We start from the raw sequence: 22,098 nt of genomic DNA, 5'->3' as shown, positions 1-22,098 counted from the left end.
CTCACTACGCACGCCCATCATGTTGAGCACTGCAGCTGGCTTCACAGGAATGGTTCAAAACACAGAAATACTACTAGCCACAAGCTTTGACAACTTAGATGACATGTTTATTTCCAATGTAAATTGTGATAAAATTTAAGTATCTAGTTTTTTAATTTTCTCCGGTATCTTGTTCCCTATTTATAGGCAAAAAAATTTTGATGCCAACAATCTGCTTTTACAAAGGACATACCGTGTGCGAACACGAAGTATGTGCCCAATACCTTGCAGCATATTTGCACTGTTTTTACGGCACTTCTGAAAGCGCCGAACGCGCTGTGGTTGTTAGGCACTGCGCTTCTCGGGTCCTGTCCCAAGCGTGCCGTCTGCTCTGGCACAGCACAGCGCAACACAGCTGTGACCCGCTCCGTGCGCACGCGCGAGGCCTTCTGGACCTAGATGGCAGCTGAGGGCGCCATCTCAGGTTTCTGAAGTTATTTCTGCTCGGGACGAGAACGACGGCGGCGGCAGGATCCCTACGGCCTTGCCTCCCCGCCTGCTGCTGTACGGGCAACGCGCAGCCGGAGGGCCCGGGCCGGGGCCAGCGACAGAGGGGCACGCGGGGGGAAACGCGGCGCGAGGCCCGCGCTCAACGGCCGCGGCGCGCGGAGGGGCGGGGGGGGGCGGTGACGCGCTCAACGGCCGCGGCACGCGCAGGGGGCACCGCGCGGAGGGGCGGGGGGGGGGGGGGCGCGGCGGCGGACGCCGCAGCCCGGCGTGGAGCGCGCGCTTCCCCGCTCACCTGCTCCCCGCCGCTTCCTGCTCCAGGCTAGCGCAATGCATCGCCGATGTCGCCGCGCAGGCCTGAATAGCAGATGCCGGAGCGAGCGATGGCCCGCGGCGCCGCGGCTCTGCCGAGCACGGCGGCGCAGCAAAACGGCGGGCAAGGCAAGCTCTCCCTGTAGCCGTGCCGCCGTCTCTGAAGCCAGAGGCTCTTAAAAGCAAGGGGCGAAAAACGCTTGGGATAGTTATAAGGAAACGAGAAACAAGTCTCCCACTCCTCAAAGATGAACCGGTTTTCGAGGCTCCACAGGAGACTGCGCCTGGCTCGCCTAAGATAATTAGGACATTTGACCGTCCTTGTTTAAGCAAAAAAATAAATTTGCAAATACTGAAATACTCCTGCATTGAGAAAATCCTTTTGTTTACCTGAGTAACCATAGGCTTAAAAGCTTTTGTGTCTTCCCTGCTTCACACTAGTGATTTTTGGAGTCACCCACCGGCTGTGGGAAAAGCAGCCGCACTTCCTGTGAAGTGAGTCTGAGATACGCTCGCAACACACTGACTGCACAGCAGCAAAGAAATCCCGTTAAAAACAGAAAAAAGAAAGCTGTTGGTATACATATCTTAAGGAGTCAGCAAATAATTACAGCATCAATATTTCCTAACAGAGTTTTTAAGGGAAGTACAACCCTTTCATTTCTGACCAAGTAAAAAAAGCTGAAGGAAGGTGTCTTTACATCACCTTAAAAGTTTACAGAACATTTGCACGATGTACGTAAAACAAGAAAAACTACTCAAAGTCAGTATTAAAGTAGAAACACTTTAATATATACAAGATACAGCATATATAAAAAGATAAATTACAATTTAAGCTTATGAACAGAGATCTCATGCTGCTTCTTCTGTTTCTTCTTTAATTTGTTTGCATCTTTGATTTGCATTTTTACTTGATCTTGTAGTTGAGAAAAGAAGGCCTGGGATGATTTCAAGACCTTGTCTTTACCTTCATCCTGTCAACAGACAAAGCATTTGTTATAACAGAGCAATACACAAATAGTAGCATTAGACTACTTATTAGTTACCTACATATGACTTTTTTTAAAATCTGATAATCAATTTGCAAATGGTAATTTCTTTTCATTGCACTTTTGTGCCATTCCTGCTCTCCAAAGAAATAAAGAGTATGTTCCCTTTTTATTTATCATTTGTCATGGTACGTAAGCACAGGCATTAAGAATAGATTCTTGTATATCATTATGTACAACTACAGATCTATATTTTGTGTTCTTTTCTGCTTTCACAAAGTAAACACACAAATGTTTTAGAAATAATCAAAAAAGTTATTTTTCCTGTTAGTTTCTAATACCTTAAAATTTCAGAGATTTTTTAAATTTAATTGTAAGGCGTCTTAGGTGGTACACAAATTTACTATTTTACAGCATGCAAAACACAAGATCAATTTACTGAGATTATAGAGATGACACCATAATAAGAATTAAATGAAAAAACAAATAGGAGGTGTTCTATTTTAAAATATCTTAAGTTACTCAAAACTTATAAAGAACTATATAGAAACCTCATCCTCAATTATGCATGCAAACAGTCCCATTTATTCAAGTGAATCAGTTCAAATGCAGGAAATAGAGCATAGGTTCTAGTATTTGCAGGAACACCACCTTGTGAACTTTGAAATTAAAGAAAAAGTACATAATATATAAACAATCATCTCATTTCTGGTTTGGGAATACACTTTAATACAAAGTAATTGTATCATATAGTTTATAGTTTTCCATATGCAAAGATCAAGTTGCTTGCACTTCCAAAAATCATTCTTCTTTAATATATTTCACACTGTGTCTTAGAAAGTTTCTAAGGGTTCCAACAATCATTTAGGCATTATTTGTTTGTAATTCAAGTGGTAACATCTACATAAATATGCAATACAAACAAGGGGTTCACTGCAAAGTGCAATCAGAGTTAAACTTTGTCAGGCCTCTCTATCCTGACATAATGCTATCAGGATGATCACAAAAATTAGGACTAAAAAGGTCTTCAATGCTACTTTGCACTGAGACAGTTCTGAACATGGATTAGAACGGTCCTTCCAAAACCACAGTTCAAAAGAATACAAAAAGATACCAGGGGGCGGGTGCAGTGGGGGTGTATGTACCTGGCCTTTCCATGTCTTCTCCCTACCTCTTCCTCTCCCAATCCTAAAGTTCACTTCTTTCTGACAGCTATGTTTACATATTATATTTGCTCAAACATAAGTAAGGTAACAAGGGTTGGGTGGCAAGCAGATATACTAGTTGGGTACAAGAATTTTTGAGAAGATAGAGGAAGGTTAGGAGACATAGTTATGCCAAGAGGAATGGGCAGAAAACAAATCCAAAACTTTATAACCTTTTTGATATGGTTCCCTTTCCTCTCTCTAAATAAACATTATTTATCCTTGCAATTTTAGAGGTTCTCATGAAGTTACCCAGGACTACGTAAGAGAGCCTTACCTTGAGCAGAGATGCTTTGCCTTCTTTAGTAAGCTGCTTTAATTTTGCTGCAGCAGCTTTTTTGCTGAGTTTTGTGCCTTGCTCTGGCTTCATCTTTTCCAGCAGCTTTTGACGCCTCTCTTTTTCTCTTAGCTTCATGCGTTTACGAAGCTTTTTCTTTCTTCGCTCTCGTTTTTTGTCTGTGGGAGTCTTTTCTGCATCTGCTTTTACATCACCAGCTTTGTTCTTTTCCTAAAGAAACAAAAATTGTTTTGCTCTAGATCCATAAGGATACAAAAAGAAAAGGCTCACTTCACAGGATCCAAATTGGTCTTAGTCTTTCCATCAATTTCAGCTGTTTACCCAGCTCAATGTGATGCCGCATTAAGGTAGAGCCCAAAACTGGCCAAAGTTGGAAAGTGAGACAGTGTATAATTGATAGAAGGCATGCTAATTACTCTTCCATATCCTCGTTTAGCTTTCCCCCTCCAAATACCCAAACATATGTTGAGAAAATAATTAGCATTGCATAAAAGTCAAGAACAAGAAATAATTGTTTAGTATTAAGAGCTGGTATGGCCGGGTAAAATTAACTCCTTCCAATGATCTGAAGTAACTAAAATGCTGGGTAAGAAGGTCCATGAAGTGAGGAACCCATGTGGTGGGGAGAAATTCTCCCACTGCTCTGGCAGTCAGTACACATTCCTATCCATAGTACAGATCCCCTCTGGACCCTTACATGTTTGGTTTCTTGTTTGTTAATTTGTTTGTTTGTTTACCTTGATCTCCTCTGGTGCTAGGAGAGCTGCATCACTAACAGCAACAGGTGCTACTTCCTCCATACTTACAGCTGGAAGGTTCGAGACTATTTTAACTTCTGGCACAGGCTAGAAATAAGGAAACATATTCAGGGCTACATATACCATCTCACAGCAACTTACAGTTAACTGAAAAAACTAAATACTTGGTTTAGAGGCAATTATAGTACATTTCTTATGAAGTAAAACCAAGCTCAATTACACTCCATAGTATTTGCTATACTTTCCACTTCCCAAATGTATTTTAAAGCATCCAGTTTCAAAGAGAAAAATCTATGAAACTTATGTACTCACTGGTTTGGGTGTGAAGTGGAAATTACAAAGAGCATCCAGTTTCAAGAACAGTGAATCCATCATTTCCTGAATTTCTTTATGTTCAGGATTTTCTTCTTCTTCAGTCTTTTGCTGTATTAACAACATAATGTTACTACAATACCATTTGCAAGGCAATTTTAATGTAAAAATACTACTTTAGCAAGACTAATAACCGTGCAATATGCAATTCATAGCCATCTCACAGATGAACACTCAGAGAAAGGTTAAAGTATTGCCATAAGGCTAACAACAGAGTTAGCAGTGTTCAGATAAAGGCATTGTTTATATGCCCATTACTATGTTACCTGGTGAAGCTTCAAGTATTCTTGCTCATAGATCTCAGCGAGACTCAGTTTACTCTTTTCATGATCCAAGGTGATACGTTTCTTGTATTCAAAGGCCTCCTCTTTTGGCTTTTCTTTTGGTACTACATCATCCCATGCCTGAAAAAGTCATAAACTAATGACCAGATGCAACTACAGAGAAATACATATCAGCTGCTACAGTTTATCCAAAATTCATTTTTCATATTATGTATCTGACACATTAACTAGTTCATGCATGTGGCTCCCCAGGATCTCATTAGGTTTCACACTTTCATCTAAAAAAAGTAATAGAAGATTTATGCCTCAAGCTTGTGTGCTTATTTTCAGCAGGATCAGGGCAAAAAAGGCAGAACAAGTAACAAAGGAGTAATTTTTTCAGAAATTTTCTTAAGAACTTTCCCCATACACAGAGACATATTTTGTTTCTACTAACAATAAACCTCAACAACCCGTGGGATCTAATTTTTTGATTTTTTAAGAAAATTAAATAAACAATTTAGTTTTGGTTATTATTCAGAATGGTCAATATCAAAGAGCTACACAATCATGGTCATGGACAAATTTTACAGACTGGCAATATATTCCAAGTAAGCTTTTTACAGGTGAATCTGTAAAAATTCTCTTCTCAGAAGAAAAATCTAGCACAACAGACATGCAAAACAGAGCAGATTAAGATTCTAAAGACACATTAGTCAAAGCAAGAGGAAAAAAAAACAAAAACAAACAGTTCCAGAAATAAATCAAGACAACTCTATACCTAACACTTCAAGAGCTTCAAATTCAGCCTTGGAATGTGCCTTTTTATCGAGTCTATGAATAAAATACAGAGGAATAAATAAGACAATATTAACCTGATCCAATATTCGCTGTTTAATGATATCTTCAAGCTGCAGGGTAGTTTCTTCTGTGATCACAGGAGCTAAGAGCAGAGAGAGAGGAATTTTAAGCAAGATTAATGTTTCTCCAGTAAGAAAGTTCAAGCAATACTTTTGCACTATCAGGAATAAAAACAGAAAAATGAAAACAAAGCCTTCATAAAAACATAGCAAATAAAAAATTTTGTTAAACCAGAGGTAGGTAAGGTAAGGAAGTGATATTTTTCCCACTTTCATCTCTCTGCAAGGTGGAGAAGAAGATAATCATATTATGTAAGGCGTTTAAATGACAAAATTGCCCAGTGAATTGATGAACTTTCAGATAAGCTAAAAATAAACCAAAAGGATATACAATATCATTTCCTATAATTTCCACAAGGAAAATGCACAGTCTCAAAAATGCACTGAGAAGCTTAAGTAGTGTTTATATTACCCTGCTCTATTTAACAAGCTCAGAAGGAAGAAAACCCAAAATAGCATGCAACACACTTCCCGAAAACCACTGTCAATACTTACCCATTCGGACTGCATGGTCAAAGAGTAACGTCTCCTCCAAAAGGCTGTTTTCAGGTCTTTTTTGTCCAGTCACTTCTCCTTTAAGCTGCCAAGGTTTCTCCTCTAACAACTCCTCTTCTAAACTTCTTATTTTTGCATTCATCTGAAAAACACAATTTCCTAAAAAGCTTAGATATGTAGAGTTCACAAGTAAACTCCATGCAAGAAATTAATAGTTACTTTGGGTACTTCTAGTTCTAAGAAGACCAAACTACTTCTTATACAAGCCACTTTCTTCCTCTTAAACTGCAAATAGCTTCTTTATATCTGCGAGAGTCAGAACAAATTACACAGTCATTTTAAAAAAATACTGGCCACTGCTTCAAAGTAATAGCAAAGTAATAAAACAATTACCTTTTCCTGTCTCTTCTCAAAAGATGACTTTATTTCAATAGGATCGATGCTCTTTTCTGATTGCATATCAATACTATCTTCTATTTCGCTGTCATCCGGCAAACTAAAAGTTACTTTTTTGAAGGCTTCTTTACTTCTCATATTCTTTGTCATTATCTCATTAATTTTCTCAGCCCTATTAACATTAAAATAAGATAAAGGTTAAAAAGCCACCACCATTTCTGCATGATATTTCAGCTATTAGGTGTTTATCTGTTATAACTAAATAACCCACGGTTTCAAAGACTTTAAGAAATACAATACACTTTCATTGGAACTTAAAGGCAGGGTGCTAGGGAAACTTCTATATATTAACAGCAATTTTCAGTAACTGAAGCGATAGCTGTTAAGTTAAATTCAGTTATTCAAATAAATCCCAAGAGATGATACCCAGAAGATAAATAAACAAACTACTTTTTGATTAAGAAGACAGCATAATCCATGAACACTTGAGAGATAACAGAAAATGGCAAAAACAATTATTTTAAACAAGATTTAAAACGTATTCCTCCTACAATGCTACAGCATTACCACTACCAAAAGTAAACCTAGAATTCTCATTTTATTTTCCCATTTATTTTCAAGACAGTGCCACACTTCAGTTTAAAATTACAAGGATATTTTGACTGCAGAGAATGCATACACTTACTCGGACATGCTTTCTTTATTCTCCTCTTCAGTAACACTGTCTGTTTCCTCTTCCTGACCATCTTCAACAGGGTTAGCTACTAAGTCGTCATTATCATCAACAGGATCAAAGAAATCTTTGTATGTCAAGTCTCTAGAACTTTTAATTGGCTAAGAAAGTGAGAGGGAAAAACACTTTCAGGCTGAGAGAAGGTACCCTGTCTTTTAAAGTCTTTAACACCCAGAGAATAGTGTTACTTGTGTAATAGTAATTACTGAAGAATTAATCTATGGTAGGGAGTAAAACTAATCTTTTTACAAGATATTCTACCACTTAAATTCATTTCTAACTTCAACAAATACAGAAGTGGAAGAGCAGTAGATTTTACTGATTACTTGCTAGATGTACATATGTACGCATGTAGACAGATTTGATAGGTGTACATATTCCCCAATACTCTGGGCACAGTTCTCACTTGTTCAGGTTTGAAGATTCAACTTCCAGAAATATCTCGTTTTTCTCATTTTATTCTTTCAATACCTTGTTAATCTCAGGCAACATTAACTAAAAAAAAGATTTACTTTTAAAGCAAGTACCCAACAACATAAGTTAAATCAGTGTTACAAAGCCATGTTCCTGAAAAAAGTCATCAAAACCTTTTTGCTCTGCATCAGTCACCTTAGTGACCTCTAATGACCAGATGTCAACCCTTAGTGACACATCTTTTCCTTTTGCTACCTATTCTGCAAGATCACCTATTTCTACCACACGGCCACCTATCTGGACTCCTTTATTCATGCAGAAACCCAAGATCCATGCAAAGAGAGACTGGAATAGCAGGAGAGTATGCTCTTCTATAGTAGAACATTTTGTTAGAAGATATTCATGTCATCAAATTTAACTTAGTAGTTTCTCCTTTGACTCCAACAATTTATAGCCATACTACAGGATATCAGATCTTGATTTAAACAAACAGCGAATTCAGAGAATTATACTCCTAACTCTTCAAGCAATACAATTTACTGATATTCTTACTTTGACTTTGGCATCTTCTGATTCTTCTTCCTCATCATCTGAGAGAATGTCTTCAAAATAATTAATATCTTCCTCCTCCTCCTCCTCCTCCCCCCTATCTTCCTTCTCTACATCTTCCAAAAAAGCTTCCATCTCAGCTAGCTTGAAAAACTTGTCATCCACTATAGATCTTTTCTGTAATTTTTTCAACGTGGTTTTCTTGGCTATCTTAGTTTGTTGCTCTAGTTCTTCAATATCAAAGTCAACATCAGAATCCTCATCACTATATTCCTGCATTTTGCTTTCTCTGTTTTTACTTTGCATTTCTTTAGCCTTAGTTTTATCTTTTGTATAAACATTCTTCTGCTCAGTTTCTACTTCCATAATGTCTTCTTCCAGTTCCTTATCACTGCCAGCCTCTGCATTGGAGCTGTCCTCCTCCTGGTCTGAGAGAAGGCAAAGATCTTCATCATTGGCATCCCTTGCAATAGATTTCTTGAAGAAATCGAGAACTGCATTATTTTGGAGCTCTAGTTGTTGCCAAATCTGTTCTTCATCAAAATTTTCTATCACCAGTTCTTTCAAAGGACTCCCACGAACTACATTACTTCCCAGAGCTTTACTCAAATCATAGAGGGTCTTTGTTAATGCTCTGAAGTCAGTAGCCAGTCCATCTTGCACACTGATGGTAGAAGAAAATCAAAAGCTTTAGAAAACACACAGCAGTTAGTTTGAAATTTTTATTTTTGATTTTGCAGCATTTAATACTTTTCAATCATTTCACAACTTTCCCTAAGTTAACCACACGGTCGTGTTGTAGTTCTCTTCCTATCTGCTTAGGTCTTTTGATGCTACAGCACCGCTCAAAAATTTTTGCTTTTATTTAACTCATTACATACCTTTTAGAATACCGTTATTAAACATTCCTAGAAATAAAGATGCTGCAATTATGAAGTTTTTTAAGCTAATTACATTTTTTGTATAAAATGACAGCTTAGTACAATATTCCATCGTTCTATATTTGCATGCGATTATCTCTTGATCATATTTAAACACTCCAAAGGTTTCAGGGAACTAAATAGTATACCACTAAACACCTCAAAGGTCCAAGATGCAGATCCTCAGTCTTAAAAAGGTAGTTATAAGATCCCTAGCTTTTACATTTGGGTAGCCTCTTCCAGCTCTCCCCTACAGCCACCCATGCAAGAATGTAACCGGCAGAAACGCGAACCTGCGTCTCCCGATGTCTAAAACGTGGAACTAGACAGTGCAGGAGCCACGGCAGGGTCCCGACGCCGCTAACACCCGCTCGAGGGCCGCGCTCCGCGGCGCCGGGCAGCTCCCCCCGCCCACTCGCGCACCGGGAGCAGGCCGCTGCAGGAGCGGCAGAGACCCGCCCCCAGCGCGCACGCGCACACACAGGCCCCCTCCCCCCGCGCGGGACCCCGCGGTACCTGAGGAAGCGCTCGGGGCGCGCCGCGGCGGCGCCCGCCACCCGCAGGCACCTCTCCAGCCCCCCGGCAGCCGCCATCTTCCCCGCGCGGCGCCGCGTGCGGCCCGGGGCGCAGGCGCAGGCGCAGGCCCCGCCCCCGCCGGTCCGCCGGGCGCGCGGTCCGGGCGGCTCCCGCGGGCGGCACCGCGGTTCCGCGCGCGCGTTCCGCCCCGCCGCCGCCGCCAGGGTCTGGGCGAGGAGCGGGCAGACGCGCGGGATTTCTGCGGGATTCGTCTCGCCTCCCCGTCGCGTCCCTTCGCCCCCATCCACCCCCGAGTGCCGCCGCCTCCCGTGCCGCCAGGCGCGCTCCCTGCTCTACGTGCCGCCGCGATGTTCAGTGCTCTCCTCTCCCCGGAGACTCAAATCCTTTATCTTTACCCTGATGTTTTTTACGACTTTCCCAGCTACTTTTCATCACACTCTCCAGCTTGCTGCTCGTTCCTCTCCTCACATTCGAGCTCGTGTGCCCCAGTTCCCCATCTTCCCTTTACACCGCCATTTCACACCCGGCCTGTTCACCGTTTCCCTCCTCTCAAACCAGAAGTATTTCTACCTCTAAGCCCATGCTTCTTTAACAGTCTCTTCATTTATTCATGCAACCCACACCTTTGTCCTCCTGCTCTCCCTGTTACATGCGCTTTGCTCCCAGCTTATGAAGAAAGTCTCCAACTGCCTTCATGCAAACAAATCTAACAGGACCTGCTATGCAGAAATAGTTGCCAGACAGAGGGTTTTAAGAGTACATCTTTGGAAGACATGATAGTATGTCTTCCAAAGACATGTTCTTTATCTCACCCCTAATGTAAATAATCCTTATTCATTTCAGTGGGACCGTTCAAGTCTGCATTGAACACAGGGCGGCTGTGTATTGCATAATAATCTGTTGATTGTTGTTTTCTCTCTCAAAAAAAACCCAGAGAGTTTGTTATTTCTCTAGATGTGGATGTTCATCAGCACCGAAAACCCGTTCTAAATATAGGAAAGCTGCAGACATGTTACCATGCACTTTTGTCTCCCTGACCCGGATTCCAGGGTTATTTTGGAACCAAACATTTTCAGCAGATTCTGTGAACAGAACGCCTGGTGTTACCTTGCACTGCCGCGCTCACAGTTAGAGCAGGCCTGCATTTGCAGACCTGCCTGCTTGGTTAGCACTGCCCAACTTAGTGTTTTCCTGTCAGTTTTACAATTTTGTTACTTTGCATCACGTTCACTGTTTCCTTAAGGGTTATTGTGAAAAGCCAGGTGACGCAGCACACGCGAGCAGGTCGCTGCAGTGAAGGAGCCACCGCAGCACGTGCGGGACGCGACCCGCTTCTCCTCTGAGCTGCAGAAGTGACTGGCAGCAGCTACGCGCCAGGCTGTGGTTGCCGTGCGCAGTGTGGCTCCGGCCATCCACGGCAGCAGCTCCCGCGGTCCTCACCCCTCTTCTAACCTTCCTCTTGCTCAGCTACTCCTGAGCTGTCTTCAAGCTCCCTTCCTACCAAAAAAAAGCCTTTTCAGTGCACAGAAGATGCTATGCAACGCCTCTGTGTTTTTCCAGTGGCACGCTGAACCTCGAACCCCTCGCGCATGGGGCTGGCGCTGGCTGACACGGGCCCGCACCTGACTGCAGGCCGTGCCTGCGCTCCGTGGGGTATCGAATATGCATCTGACGCTCCTCAGGCCTCGGCCGGAGGCAGAGTGGGTCTGACACGGGGACTCCCAAATGCCCGTTTTGAGCACTCGTTTTGATCCGGGCTATTGAGGTAGCACCGACTGATCAGCTAAGAGGCAGACAACTGCACGGGTGTTGTACATATACAGGATGCAACGTGCCCAACCCGACAGGGCAGGAGCGGCGCCCCGCAGCCGGCCTGCTCGCCGCCCCGCGTCCCCTTTGCAGCCGCGGGCAGGCGGCGGCCGCGTTGCTGCTCCCGCCCCGGTGCAGGCAGGGCAGGGCAGGGCACGCTGCCCTGCGGGGGATCGGCCGCGGCAGGGCCGCGCCGCGGGCTGGGGCCGCGGTTTCTGCCTCCGCCCGGCCCAGGCCCAGGCGGCGCCGCAGGGCGGCGCGGAGCCCGCGGCAGCTCCGCCCGCCCGCGGCCTCCGCCAGCACGGGCCGGGCCGGGCCGGGCCGGGCCGGGCGCCAGCGGCGGCGCGGCGACATGGCGGCCTCCCTGCGGCGCGCGGCGGCCGGTAACGCGGCGGGGCCGGGCGGGGAGGAAGGGCCGGGGCGGCCGCCGGGGCGGGAGGCACCCAGCGCCGCCGCAGGGTCTCCCCGGGCCGCGGGGGTCTCTCCCGGGCCGCGGGCACCCAGCGCCGCCGCGGGGCCTCCCCCGGGCCGCGGGGTCTCTCCCGGGCCGCGGGGTCTCCCCCGGGCCGCGGGGTCTCGCCGGGGCCGCTCTCCGGCGGCGCAGGCTTGCGGCCGGGCGCTGACCGCCCTTCGCTCGTAGCGAGGGCCGGCGGCCGCAGCGCGCCCGAAGCGGGCGGCTCCGCGAGGCAGCCTCGGGCTCCAGGGCGGCTGGCGGGGAGACTCGGCGCTGTGCGGCGCTCGGGGGGATACGGGGAGTTCAGGCACCTCGGCACCAGCGCAGCGGGGGGCAAGAACCCGAGCTGCCGCGAGAGCAGAGGCGGGTTCCAGCAAGCGCGGAGCCCCTCTGCCCCCCCAGCTCAAATCAGAGCAGCGCCGGGCGCGGCGTGCGCGGGGTCTTGCTCGCCGCGGAGGGGCGGGTGGGTACAGCAGCGCCCCACGGTCGTGCAGCCTCCTCGCGAGAACATTGCCGAATCCGGTCGGATTTGGCCGGCGTTTGATTACCTCGCCACGGGAGCCGATGCACGCTGCCCCACGTCAGGAGCCACAGGCCTATGAACAGGCATTTGAAGGATGAGGTCTCATTTGGTGGGGTATTCTGCACTGGTTCTTAACCCTGTTCTTCATGTAGCCTATTGCAGAATTCAGCTTTGATTGGGATAACTGCATGTGTTTAAATGCTGATGTGCATCACATTAGTTATCGGTTAAAATCAGTTAACCAGTAACAGAAAAAAAGACAAATAAATCAGTTTAAAAGTATTCTTCAAATGAAGTTGAAGAAGGTGACGTACTTGCAGCAGTATCAGGTTAGGAAGATGACAATCAGATATGAGAACAGGGTCTGCTGAATCTTCTCTAAGCGACAAAATACATGGACAAAATGGGATTCAGTTGTCAGTGGTTGAAAAATCAGGTCTTTAAACCACCCAGTAGAGAGCCAAGTGCTGAATATAGCAGGAGAAGCAGTTGCCATGTGAAGTTGGTCCCCCATGCAAGTTTTGTAAGCAGGATAAATACTTTAGTCACAGTGTCCATTAGCTTCAAAAGAAACAGACAAAGTCTATTTTCTTACACTGGAGAAGGTTAAGAATTAGTTGAATAATTCTGTAAGTCAGTGGAGAAATGCTTTTGTGATTAAAGAATTTAGCCACAATAGTCACCAAAAGAAAGCAATCAAAGGACTAGTATAGTAGTGTAATTCTCAGTGTCTCTTTCCTGGAAGATGCAAATGATGGGGTTTCAATCTGAAGTTTTCTAAAAAGCTCTTTTTTGTACAGGAGGGTCATCTTTTGATTATTGGATGTACTACTTTTAGCATAAAAATGATGCTAGAAACATGAAGATGAATAAAAATTGGAATTTTAGCTAACAAATCTAAATAGCTTAATACCAGAAAAATACAAATACATTTGGTTTAATCTCAGCTAGTTTACACCACTAATTAAAGGTTTGGAATTCAAACTCTATGCATATGACTAGAGCTAGAATAAATTCACAAGACTTCATAGAATAAAGTAAAAAAAATCCTGAAAAGTCCTCCACACCTACATCCTCATAGGAAAAATATTTGGAGTTTTACTACCAAATCCCTTAAGAAATGGAGAGCAGCATATATAATATTGTCATACGAGTATGTATTTAAACTTCTTTGACTTTGCAGAATGCTAGGAATATTCTTCACTTTTTCAACCTATTATCTTTCCAGGAAACAACTGCAAAAATCAAGTATTTCTTGAGCAGAAACCAACAGAGATAATGCTTCCTATTTCTTTCGCTAGTGCTGCACTGATAGCTGAGTAACAGACCTTTTCTCAAATTTGTGTCAATTTACTTGGAAACAGACAAAATACAAATTAAATTATAATAGCCATATAGTCTTATGCACTGGGTGAAATATAACAAGAATTATAGATGGGAGATGTCAAAATGACTGGTAAAAATTCCAGCCTTTCCCCTTGGTAATGATTGCTTGAAAATCTAAATGCCAGTCAGAGCTACATCAGTAGCATTTCCACTGGATCATGCTACATTAATATTTGGAAGAAGGAATGAAACAACATCAGAGCTCTAGGACACATCACAAATGGCATAATGAGGGGTCCTTATCTTTCAAAGGACTTTTCTCTTTGGGGCAATATTGACCTCTTCTCTAAGTGGAAGAGTTTCTCTTGCTTCAGCAAGAATTGGATCAGGTCTTAAGAAGTTACCATATGAAACAGCTGCTAATCTTAGGTAGACAGAAAAGATTGTATGGCATTTTTTCTTTTTTTTTTTAATATGTTATTTATTCTGGTGATCTGGTCAAACTCAAGTCTAGTTAATTATCCATGCCTCTGTAATTCTGCCAACTAGATATTGCAAGTTTCTTATTTTCTACATTATAAAGCATTGCATAGGTTCATTAGGCTCAAATATTAACACCCCCCCACACACACACACACGTACACAGTTCTTCCATCACAGCACTCTCTAAATTTGCAGATTTTTGCTCAGTGGTATGCCTATAAGACAATGCTCAGAAATGCTTATTTAAGGACTGCATTAGTCATCTTTGTGAAGAGGAACTGACAGCTGTAGAGTCTTAAATTCCAGTGAAATCTCTTTGCACTGGAATTTAGCTCTCAGTTTTCTACAGTGTAGGTAGCTGAAGTTTTAAACTACAGCTCTTACAGAGTACAAAGAGCCTGACGAATGTAACCCATTCTATCCTCAGTGCATTGAAAGGCATCCAGAATATCAGCACATCCATCCTTGGCACAATCTCTTAGCAAAATGGCACATTTGTGAATTTAAAGCTAAGAATGCATCAAAGACTTCCAGAATGCTGAGATGCCTCTAGCTTGGCCTTGAGGCATTGGGAATTCTGACATGGCCTAAAGCAAACTGGCACGAAATTCAAACACTGCCTTTATGAATATATCCTTTCATCTAATTCTGGTGCTAGAAACAACTGATAAAACCACAGCTCTTCTTCCCCCCACCCCATCTCTCCAAATTCTATTACTCTGACAGATTAATTTTCTTATAATCTATTCATTTAATGGATGGGGCTATAATAATTAATCCTCATTTCGTATCTTTCTGATTTTTTTAAAACAACAACCTTGAACTATTTGTGCATAACACAGAAATTTTGACACAGATAGATAGTGCAAAGTTCAGTACTGCCTTCTCAAAGCCATCTGGGAAAAGTTCTATAAATATCTATGTAGTTTTTCATGGCATTGAATTTCTCCATGACTTCTCCATCTATGTTTGTCTACATCTGCTTGTTAGCCCCTACCTTTGTGTCATATGGGCATCCAGTATTTTTAGGTGTTTTTTTAATTACCCTATTCATTTATGATAAGCCAAATTATATTCTGCTTCTTTTGTAAATCACACTGAAGTCAGTGGCACTAGTTGCATAAAAGAAAGCAAACATGATTTTGACCTTTAAAAGATAGTCTTCTAAGTGGTTATTGGTCAGTTGGACAGGTTATTGTTAACAGTACTTAGAAGTGAAATATTTCTAAGCACCTTGAAACAGATCAGTGAAACTTAGTATTACACCTTTATAGCATGTGAAAACTAAGAGGGGCAAATGACTTAATCAGATCTTGCAGAAAGAGAGAGTAAGAAATGAAATTAAACTCAGGAGATCTTAGCATTCCTTAGGCTTAAAACATAACATGATATTTCTTTCCTTGCTGGAGGACATGGAGTTTTAACAGCTGAGAGCTCAAGTTCTTTATCTTTCTTCTGGAATTTGAAATATCAGTTAGTTCTGTCCATGGCTTTGTTTGGATTTTCTTGATTGTTTTAATTTTTACACGTATAGGTGGAGCTTCATTTGTTTCTATTTTATATGAAGTTCTGAGCAATTCAGAAGTAACTTTTAGGTACACTATACCAATGACCCTTACATTTGGTAATTAATGCAACTACTTATGGGACTCATTTCAGTGCCAAACTCACCAAAACTTACTGTCTTCATGTATTTCTATTTTTAACAGGTACACATGAGCACTCATACCAAATGTGTCTCCCCCCCCCCACTTATGAATAATTAGTCTCTGAAAAAAAATCTGTTGAGCTGTTAGTACTACAGAATAATTCCTTCTTTGGTCTTATCTACCTTCAGCTTTGCACACTGGTGTGTTAATGACATAGGAGTTATATAGGCCTCATTAAAAGGGGGAAGAGCAGACACACTTTCTAAAAAGCATTATATCGGTGCTGTTCACTTTTTTCAGGGCTTCTTACAAGATTGCAGACTTCAGCTCCCACAGTACGAACTTTATCGACGTCAAATTCTCATTCTCAAAGCATCCCAAGCTCTTTGTGGAAACTGGGCCGACTTAATCATGTGGCAATTGCAGTACCTGATCTGGAGAAGGCTCAGGCTTTGTATAAGGATGTGTTAGGTGCACGGGTGAGCGAGGCTGTTGCTCTTCCTGAACATGGTGTCTACACTGTTTTTGTGGAGCTGGGAAATACAAAGCTGGAACTTCTACACCCTCTAGGAGAGAAAAGTCCCATAGCAAGCTTTCTGCAAAAAAACAAGACGGGAGGAATGCATCATATCTGCCTTGAGGTATTTTAATACAATATATCATGTAAGAAGACATAGACATTAAAATATTCATATTTTTTTCATAGATTTGACCTGTATAAAGGATAAGTATATAAGGCTGGCATATTTGGGAGAATTTCTACTGAATAGGAAGAAGTCTTAAAAGTGTCTTTTTTCTGTTTTGGAAATCTCAGTTCAGTTTCATAAACTATATGATGAAATTTTCCTCTTTTACTCTATAAAGATTAAATTATGGGGGGGGTTTAAGCATCCAGTGTGGAAGGTGGACAAGCCCAAGGGGCTCGTGAAGAGCATTTGACAGGACATACATTGGAAAAAGCTGCACATCAGTTGCAGTTTTAAGTTTAAGCTAAGGCATAGTCTAGATGTTCAGAAGTTTCTTCCTGTTTGATATTTAGTTGATAATTGTATACAGAAGTCAAAAAAGATTCTAGAAAGATTTCCAAAGAAGAATAAAGTCTCCATAGCTTCTTCTGTCCTGGTCTTCCTTGTCCAGTAAAGAGAGATTAGTCTGGAAGTACACAAGGTATAAAGGTGCTGGGGAAAGCAGTGATCTTATTTAGCATATTCATGTTGTTAGATCAACAAATGTTAGATGTAACATTTCATGTTGTCATAATATCCATTGTATATGTTTTTAATGTTTTTCAGATCTCAGTCTTGCAAACTTTCTTATTTCATGCAAAGAGTTATAATAAAAATAAGGGATTACTGATGTGAGTAAAATTGTTTTCGGAGCACATCTATAAAGACCTGTGTTTGCAGTTGCATACTTTCATTGAAAATTGAGAAATTTTGCATATGCATAGGCATTGCAATGTTTCTTAAATTAAGTTTGCACATATTTTCAAGGTGAAAACTTAATAAACCATCTTTCAAAATGTCTGAGAAGAATGTAGGGGAATTAACATCTTAAATGCCCTATTTCAGATTATTCATACAGAGAATGGGCATGTTGAGAAGTTCAGCAGCTAGTCTGGAGTCTAATTGTTCCTGTAAGGCTACTTAGGCCTTAACTTTCTTTCTGGAAAAATATATAATATTATGTTTGACTTGATACAGGTAACTAATTGTATTAATTCCTAATGTTATACTATTAGAGCACTTTATTGAGCTCATCTAGGTTAAGTCAATTAAAGTACATTTGATTAAAAAAAATAAGGAAGTAAGGATTAAATTTACTGCGCAATTTCATATATAAGACTTTAGGACATTACACGTTGCGTAAATGAAAACCTGAAGGTAGTGGATTATTATTGTCACTAGGAAACATTAATATAAGTGTTAAAATCAAGTGTTTCTGTTGCTATAGAAATTTGTCTTGAACTGGAGCACTGATGAAAGGTAATAAACCTCTGCATGATTTGGGTCTTCTAACATATGAATTAGGGCTTATCCTGTGGAAGAAAATATCTAACAATCTTTAGAAGAGAGGGAAACAGATTCCTGCAATGATCTGAATACGTATCTAGCAGATGGGCTGCAGAAGAGAAACACTGATCTTTGCAATTGCACTTACACAGGACCTTCACAAACAATCAAAACACTTTACATGCAATGACTCAACCCATCGGAATGGGAGTGGGCATTCCCATTTCATAACATGGTGACATATACTAGCGATTTTTAAATGAACTGTTCATGATTAAACAGCAAGTAATGGTGTAAGCATGAACATAATCCAATACTGTCAGCTCCTCATTCTAGGTTCTTGCTAGTGGACAATGCTGTTTCCAAAGCAAGAATTTTTATACATGCTAAGCACATATATTCTTTTTCATGATTTACTAAAACATAAAATGCGTGACCCTTGCTAACATATTAAATTATACATTTCCATTGTTTAATATTTAGAAGTAGTTCAGTTAAGTAATTACTTCCATAGAAAAAAACGGAGTCAATACAACTCTTGAGGTAAATGATTTGCATGTATGTGGGAATGTCTGACTGTATTCTGAATTTTAACAAAAGTGATAATTCAGCATATGACAAGATTGTGAGGAAATAATTAAAAATAAAGAGCACACATTCATTCATCCTCTTTCACTTATTTCATTGACTTTGCTTTCTGTTTTTTGCAAAATTCCTACATCAAATGCCTGGGGATGGGTTTGCCTTTATTACCATGAGTAATTCCACTGAAACTAGAGCAAAGTCTGAATCAGGTTTTTGTGGTGGGCAGTAAAGTGGAGGAAATATCTGTTCTTTTTAATACAGCTTTTGCACTGAAATTCAGCAGATCAGAATCTTAACCATGCTGTATCTTTGCAGATATTCAAGAAGAAGAAAATTAATCCAGTTTAAATTGACACTAAATTTAGGAACTTCTGTTATAGAAATGTGAAAGACCTCAGATGAACTTGGAAAACAGGGATGTGGAAGAAAAGTGCTTAGTTATAGGTACAAAAGAAGGAAGATGTAGGTATTTTACAGCAAAAAAGAGCTCATAGCTCCCTCGAAGAGATTCAAGTGTAGGTAATCACTTCTAAGATGTTTCACGAAATATTTGTTACCAGCTGAGGTTTTTCTATGTAGATCTCCATTTGGTATGAGACATGATCTTTCTTGTTGCAGACAAACCAAAGATGGTTATCAAAAAAAATCATGCTGTTAATTCTGAAAACTGAGAAGAATGGGACATGCTAATTATACCATGCTGGGCAATGTAGAAGTGCTGTGTTAAAAAAATATATATATTACTGTATACAGTAGATCAAATGAGCCAGGAGTCATAATCTAGCAAAAATAGTTTCCAGAAAAACTACATAAAATTTCAGTGTAAGCTGCTCATCTGAAATTTTAATATTTTGTAGAAATATCTTTCTGTGAACAATTTTGTTACAAGAGGCTGAATTAAAAAATTCTTTCCATATAGGGGAGGAAGTCTGGCAAGTTTGTCAAAATGCTTTTCCTTTCTTCCTTCTGTCTTATTATTCAAAAGAAAAATTTAGATGTGTTGATGGATTGTGAATTTGTTAAAACAAGCATTTTTAGAAGAAATTAAATAATTTCTGACCGGCTATAACTGAAATTAATACCTGGAATGGAAAGCATGCTGGACACTTGGTAGGCTAAGAGAGAAATCTGAGTGTGATGATCTCTTAACAAGGACGCACCCACAGACTTTCCACCATTTTCTCTCATGGTCTCCTTGGGGATGCACTAACTCATTCCTGCTGAGCCCGGACACATTTCCCCTTCTGGCCATCTCTGCAGGACAGGAGCAGCAGCAGTAGTGGCTTTTCTGCTTCAGGAATAACCTGGAGGGGGTTACAGCACATATTACACTTGCTGTCTTCTTTTAGATAACACTTGACAGTCACTTTCTTTTTTAGCCAACTGGTGGTTGTGTGTAGGAAGAACAGTAGTGAGTTCAGAATTTTCATGAACAAACCTCTGCTGAGAATGAGTAGGAATTAACTGAAATTTGTTCCTCTGAATTAAGGCTAGGTATTTCCCTCTTCCCTAGACTGGCATCATGCAAGTTTATTCACTGAGTTATATCCAGACACCTCAATCTTGAAAAACAGCAACACTATTATTTTAATTCTAGATCTTTATTGAGTATTGACTGTTGGCTCTGCTAAACTGAATACTAATTTTATTGTTTCAAGGGATGGATGCATTTAAGATTTGGGAAAATCCAAACTTCTGTTGATGACATGACATCAGACTTAAGATCATGTTATACAACATAGACAGGTTTTTGTTAATTACTTTTTTTAGAAGAAACTGTTCTGAAAGTTTATGTTAAATGCTATTGTTATAATTAAATCCAATAGGAAAACCAGGTCATATTCTGGGGATTTTCCTGGTAGTTCTAAGGCGTTTCTTAGGAAACTTTATGAAGCTTAACCTATTCAGGAGGAGGATAAAGAAATATAAAAGGCACTTTCCTTTTACCTTCTGCCCATTGCTCTCCCTCTTCACCAGCATCTAATAAGTCAGTGTTCTGTCATCAGTTAGATGGGAAGGCATTCTTTGGATAATGATATTTTGAAAGCAATACGATTGTTGTAATAATAGTAATGTAAAGAGTTAAGATTATTTATGGACTCCATATAAAGTAACAACAAAAAAAGGACTTTGTGTATGAGTGAATTTCATTTAATAAATTGTTAAATATAACACAATCTGCTTAACTGCACTTTTATAAAATAGTCATATCACAAATTCAAATTTCTGTAGGATTTTTATTTTTGAGATTAGATTTATCTAATTTTTAGAATTCAATTTATTTTTAGAATTATATTAGAAATTAGAAATAACATTTTAGTATGGCATTATATTATTGCTCCTAAATGTAGAATATACATAATACATTTTAGTGTTTCAAATTATATAAACGGTATTTTTCTTTTATAAGGTTGATGACATAAAAGCAGCTGTGACAGAACTGAAGGAAAAAAAGATCCGAATATTGAGTGAAGAGCCAAAAATAGGTGCACATGGCAAACCTGTGATTTTTCTTCACCCTAAAGATTGCCACGGAGTCCTTGTGGAACTTGAGCAAGCTTGAGCTGTAATATTGATGTAGTAAAACAATAAACTAATTGTGAAGTTACTGAGATGGGGCTGGGAAAGCTGTTGTATTATTCAGTCTTCACAAGTTCACTGTACTTCCTGCTGATTCCTACAGTTCTTATAGCACTGAAATAGTGCTACAGAGTTTTTTGTTAATCTGATTTACAAAACTAACGTATTGACATTTCTTTAATTCTCTGTGATTCTAAAAATGAATACATGAGCCAAATTACATATGTAAGATCATAATTTATGTTTTGTTGCTGCATGTTTGCAGCATGGTTTTACCTCTGTAGCCACAGAAACTGTACAGTTTCTAGGTCATTCTACATTATTTTGTTCTATAATTCAGAGCAGGGACCCACTTCTCAGTGACAACAATACAGTTTAGATACTCCCTTAGACATAAGAGAAAAAGGAACATCATAATTTCTGTTTTCACTATTCACTTTCTATGCTTTGCACTGATTGACTGGGTCACACAATAAAAAATCCGTGTTATTGTATGGGTGTCTGCAATCACTAACCTTTTCCCTGGCATAACAGTTACTGCCAAGGAAGTCACAATGCATAAATCATCATTTACTTGTTTTATGAACTCTGTGCATAGGCAGTGGGGAGAAAGGTGTCTGAAAAAGTGATTTGACCGAAATATATTTCAGACTGTAAGATGCTTGTTGCATTTAGTTTCGTCTGTTATTGAATATTTGTTTTTTAAGCTTTACCTGGAAGATATCTGGGAGAGACCTAAACAAACAGCAAGCAATCTATTCATCTGCTTTATAATTATTGTTTGCCTATGCAAAAGCAATTACAAAATCAGTGGAAAGCATATTTTTAAAGGGACAATTTAATAAACCCAACCAAGTCACGTAAGACTTGGTCATGCATACCATCTTTAACATCAGCAAGCGTGCCACCATTCTTACGTTTCTGATAGACTGGGATCACAGTTTGTTAGTTTATTCATGCACGGACTTCACTTCAGTTGTGTGAATTAAGCAAGCAGTGTTTGTCCAGATAGCTTCTTTTATAGGTTGTT

At 40.6% G+C, this 22,098-nt stretch overlaps 2 protein-coding genes and 1 long non-coding RNA gene across 3 annotated transcripts; 2 read left to right on the top strand and 1 right to left on the bottom strand.

Moving 5' to 3' along the window:
- Positions 1 to 84: 84 nt before the first annotated feature.
- Positions 85 to 1,158, top strand: LOC136993444 (uncharacterized). Its single transcript, XR_010885768.1, has 2 exons — positions 85 to 463; positions 808 to 1,158. It is a non-coding gene; the product is annotated as an uncharacterized lncRNA (long non-coding RNA).
- A 410-nt stretch (positions 1,159 to 1,568) lies between these two features.
- MPHOSPH10 (M-phase phosphoprotein 10) lies at positions 1,569 to 9,727 on the bottom strand. The gene is made up of 11 exons (XM_067305867.1): positions 9,627 to 9,727; positions 8,194 to 8,854; positions 7,180 to 7,328; positions 6,492 to 6,666; positions 6,099 to 6,240; positions 5,559 to 5,626; positions 4,687 to 4,824; positions 4,361 to 4,471; positions 4,028 to 4,135; positions 3,270 to 3,500; positions 1,569 to 1,772 (listed from the first exon to the last, which is right to left on the bottom strand). The coding sequence occupies exons 1-11, from the start codon at positions 9,701 to 9,703 to the stop codon at positions 1,623 to 1,625; spliced, it is 2,010 nt and encodes a 669-aa protein (XP_067161968.1). The 5' UTR covers positions 9,704 to 9,727; the 3' UTR covers positions 1,569 to 1,622.
- Positions 9,728 to 11,767: 2,040 nt separating this feature from the next.
- MCEE (methylmalonyl-CoA epimerase) lies at positions 11,768 to 21,100 on the top strand. Its single transcript, XM_067305868.1, has 3 exons — positions 11,768 to 11,839; positions 16,192 to 16,532; positions 20,899 to 21,100. The coding sequence occupies exons 1-3, from the start codon at positions 11,809 to 11,811 to the stop codon at positions 21,049 to 21,051; spliced, it is 525 nt and encodes a 174-aa protein (XP_067161969.1). The 5' UTR covers positions 11,768 to 11,808; the 3' UTR covers positions 21,052 to 21,100.
- The last annotated feature ends 998 nt before the right edge of the window (positions 21,101 to 22,098 follow it).

Source organism: Apteryx mantelli, chromosome 15 (genome assembly GCF_036417845.1).
Source record: "Apteryx mantelli isolate bAptMan1 chromosome 15, bAptMan1.hap1, whole genome shotgun sequence".
NCBI lineage: Eukaryota > Metazoa > Chordata > Aves > Apterygiformes > Apterygidae > Apteryx > Apteryx mantelli.
Note: the sequence above shows the minus strand (reverse complement) of the source record. Positions and strands in the feature narration are given on the sequence as shown.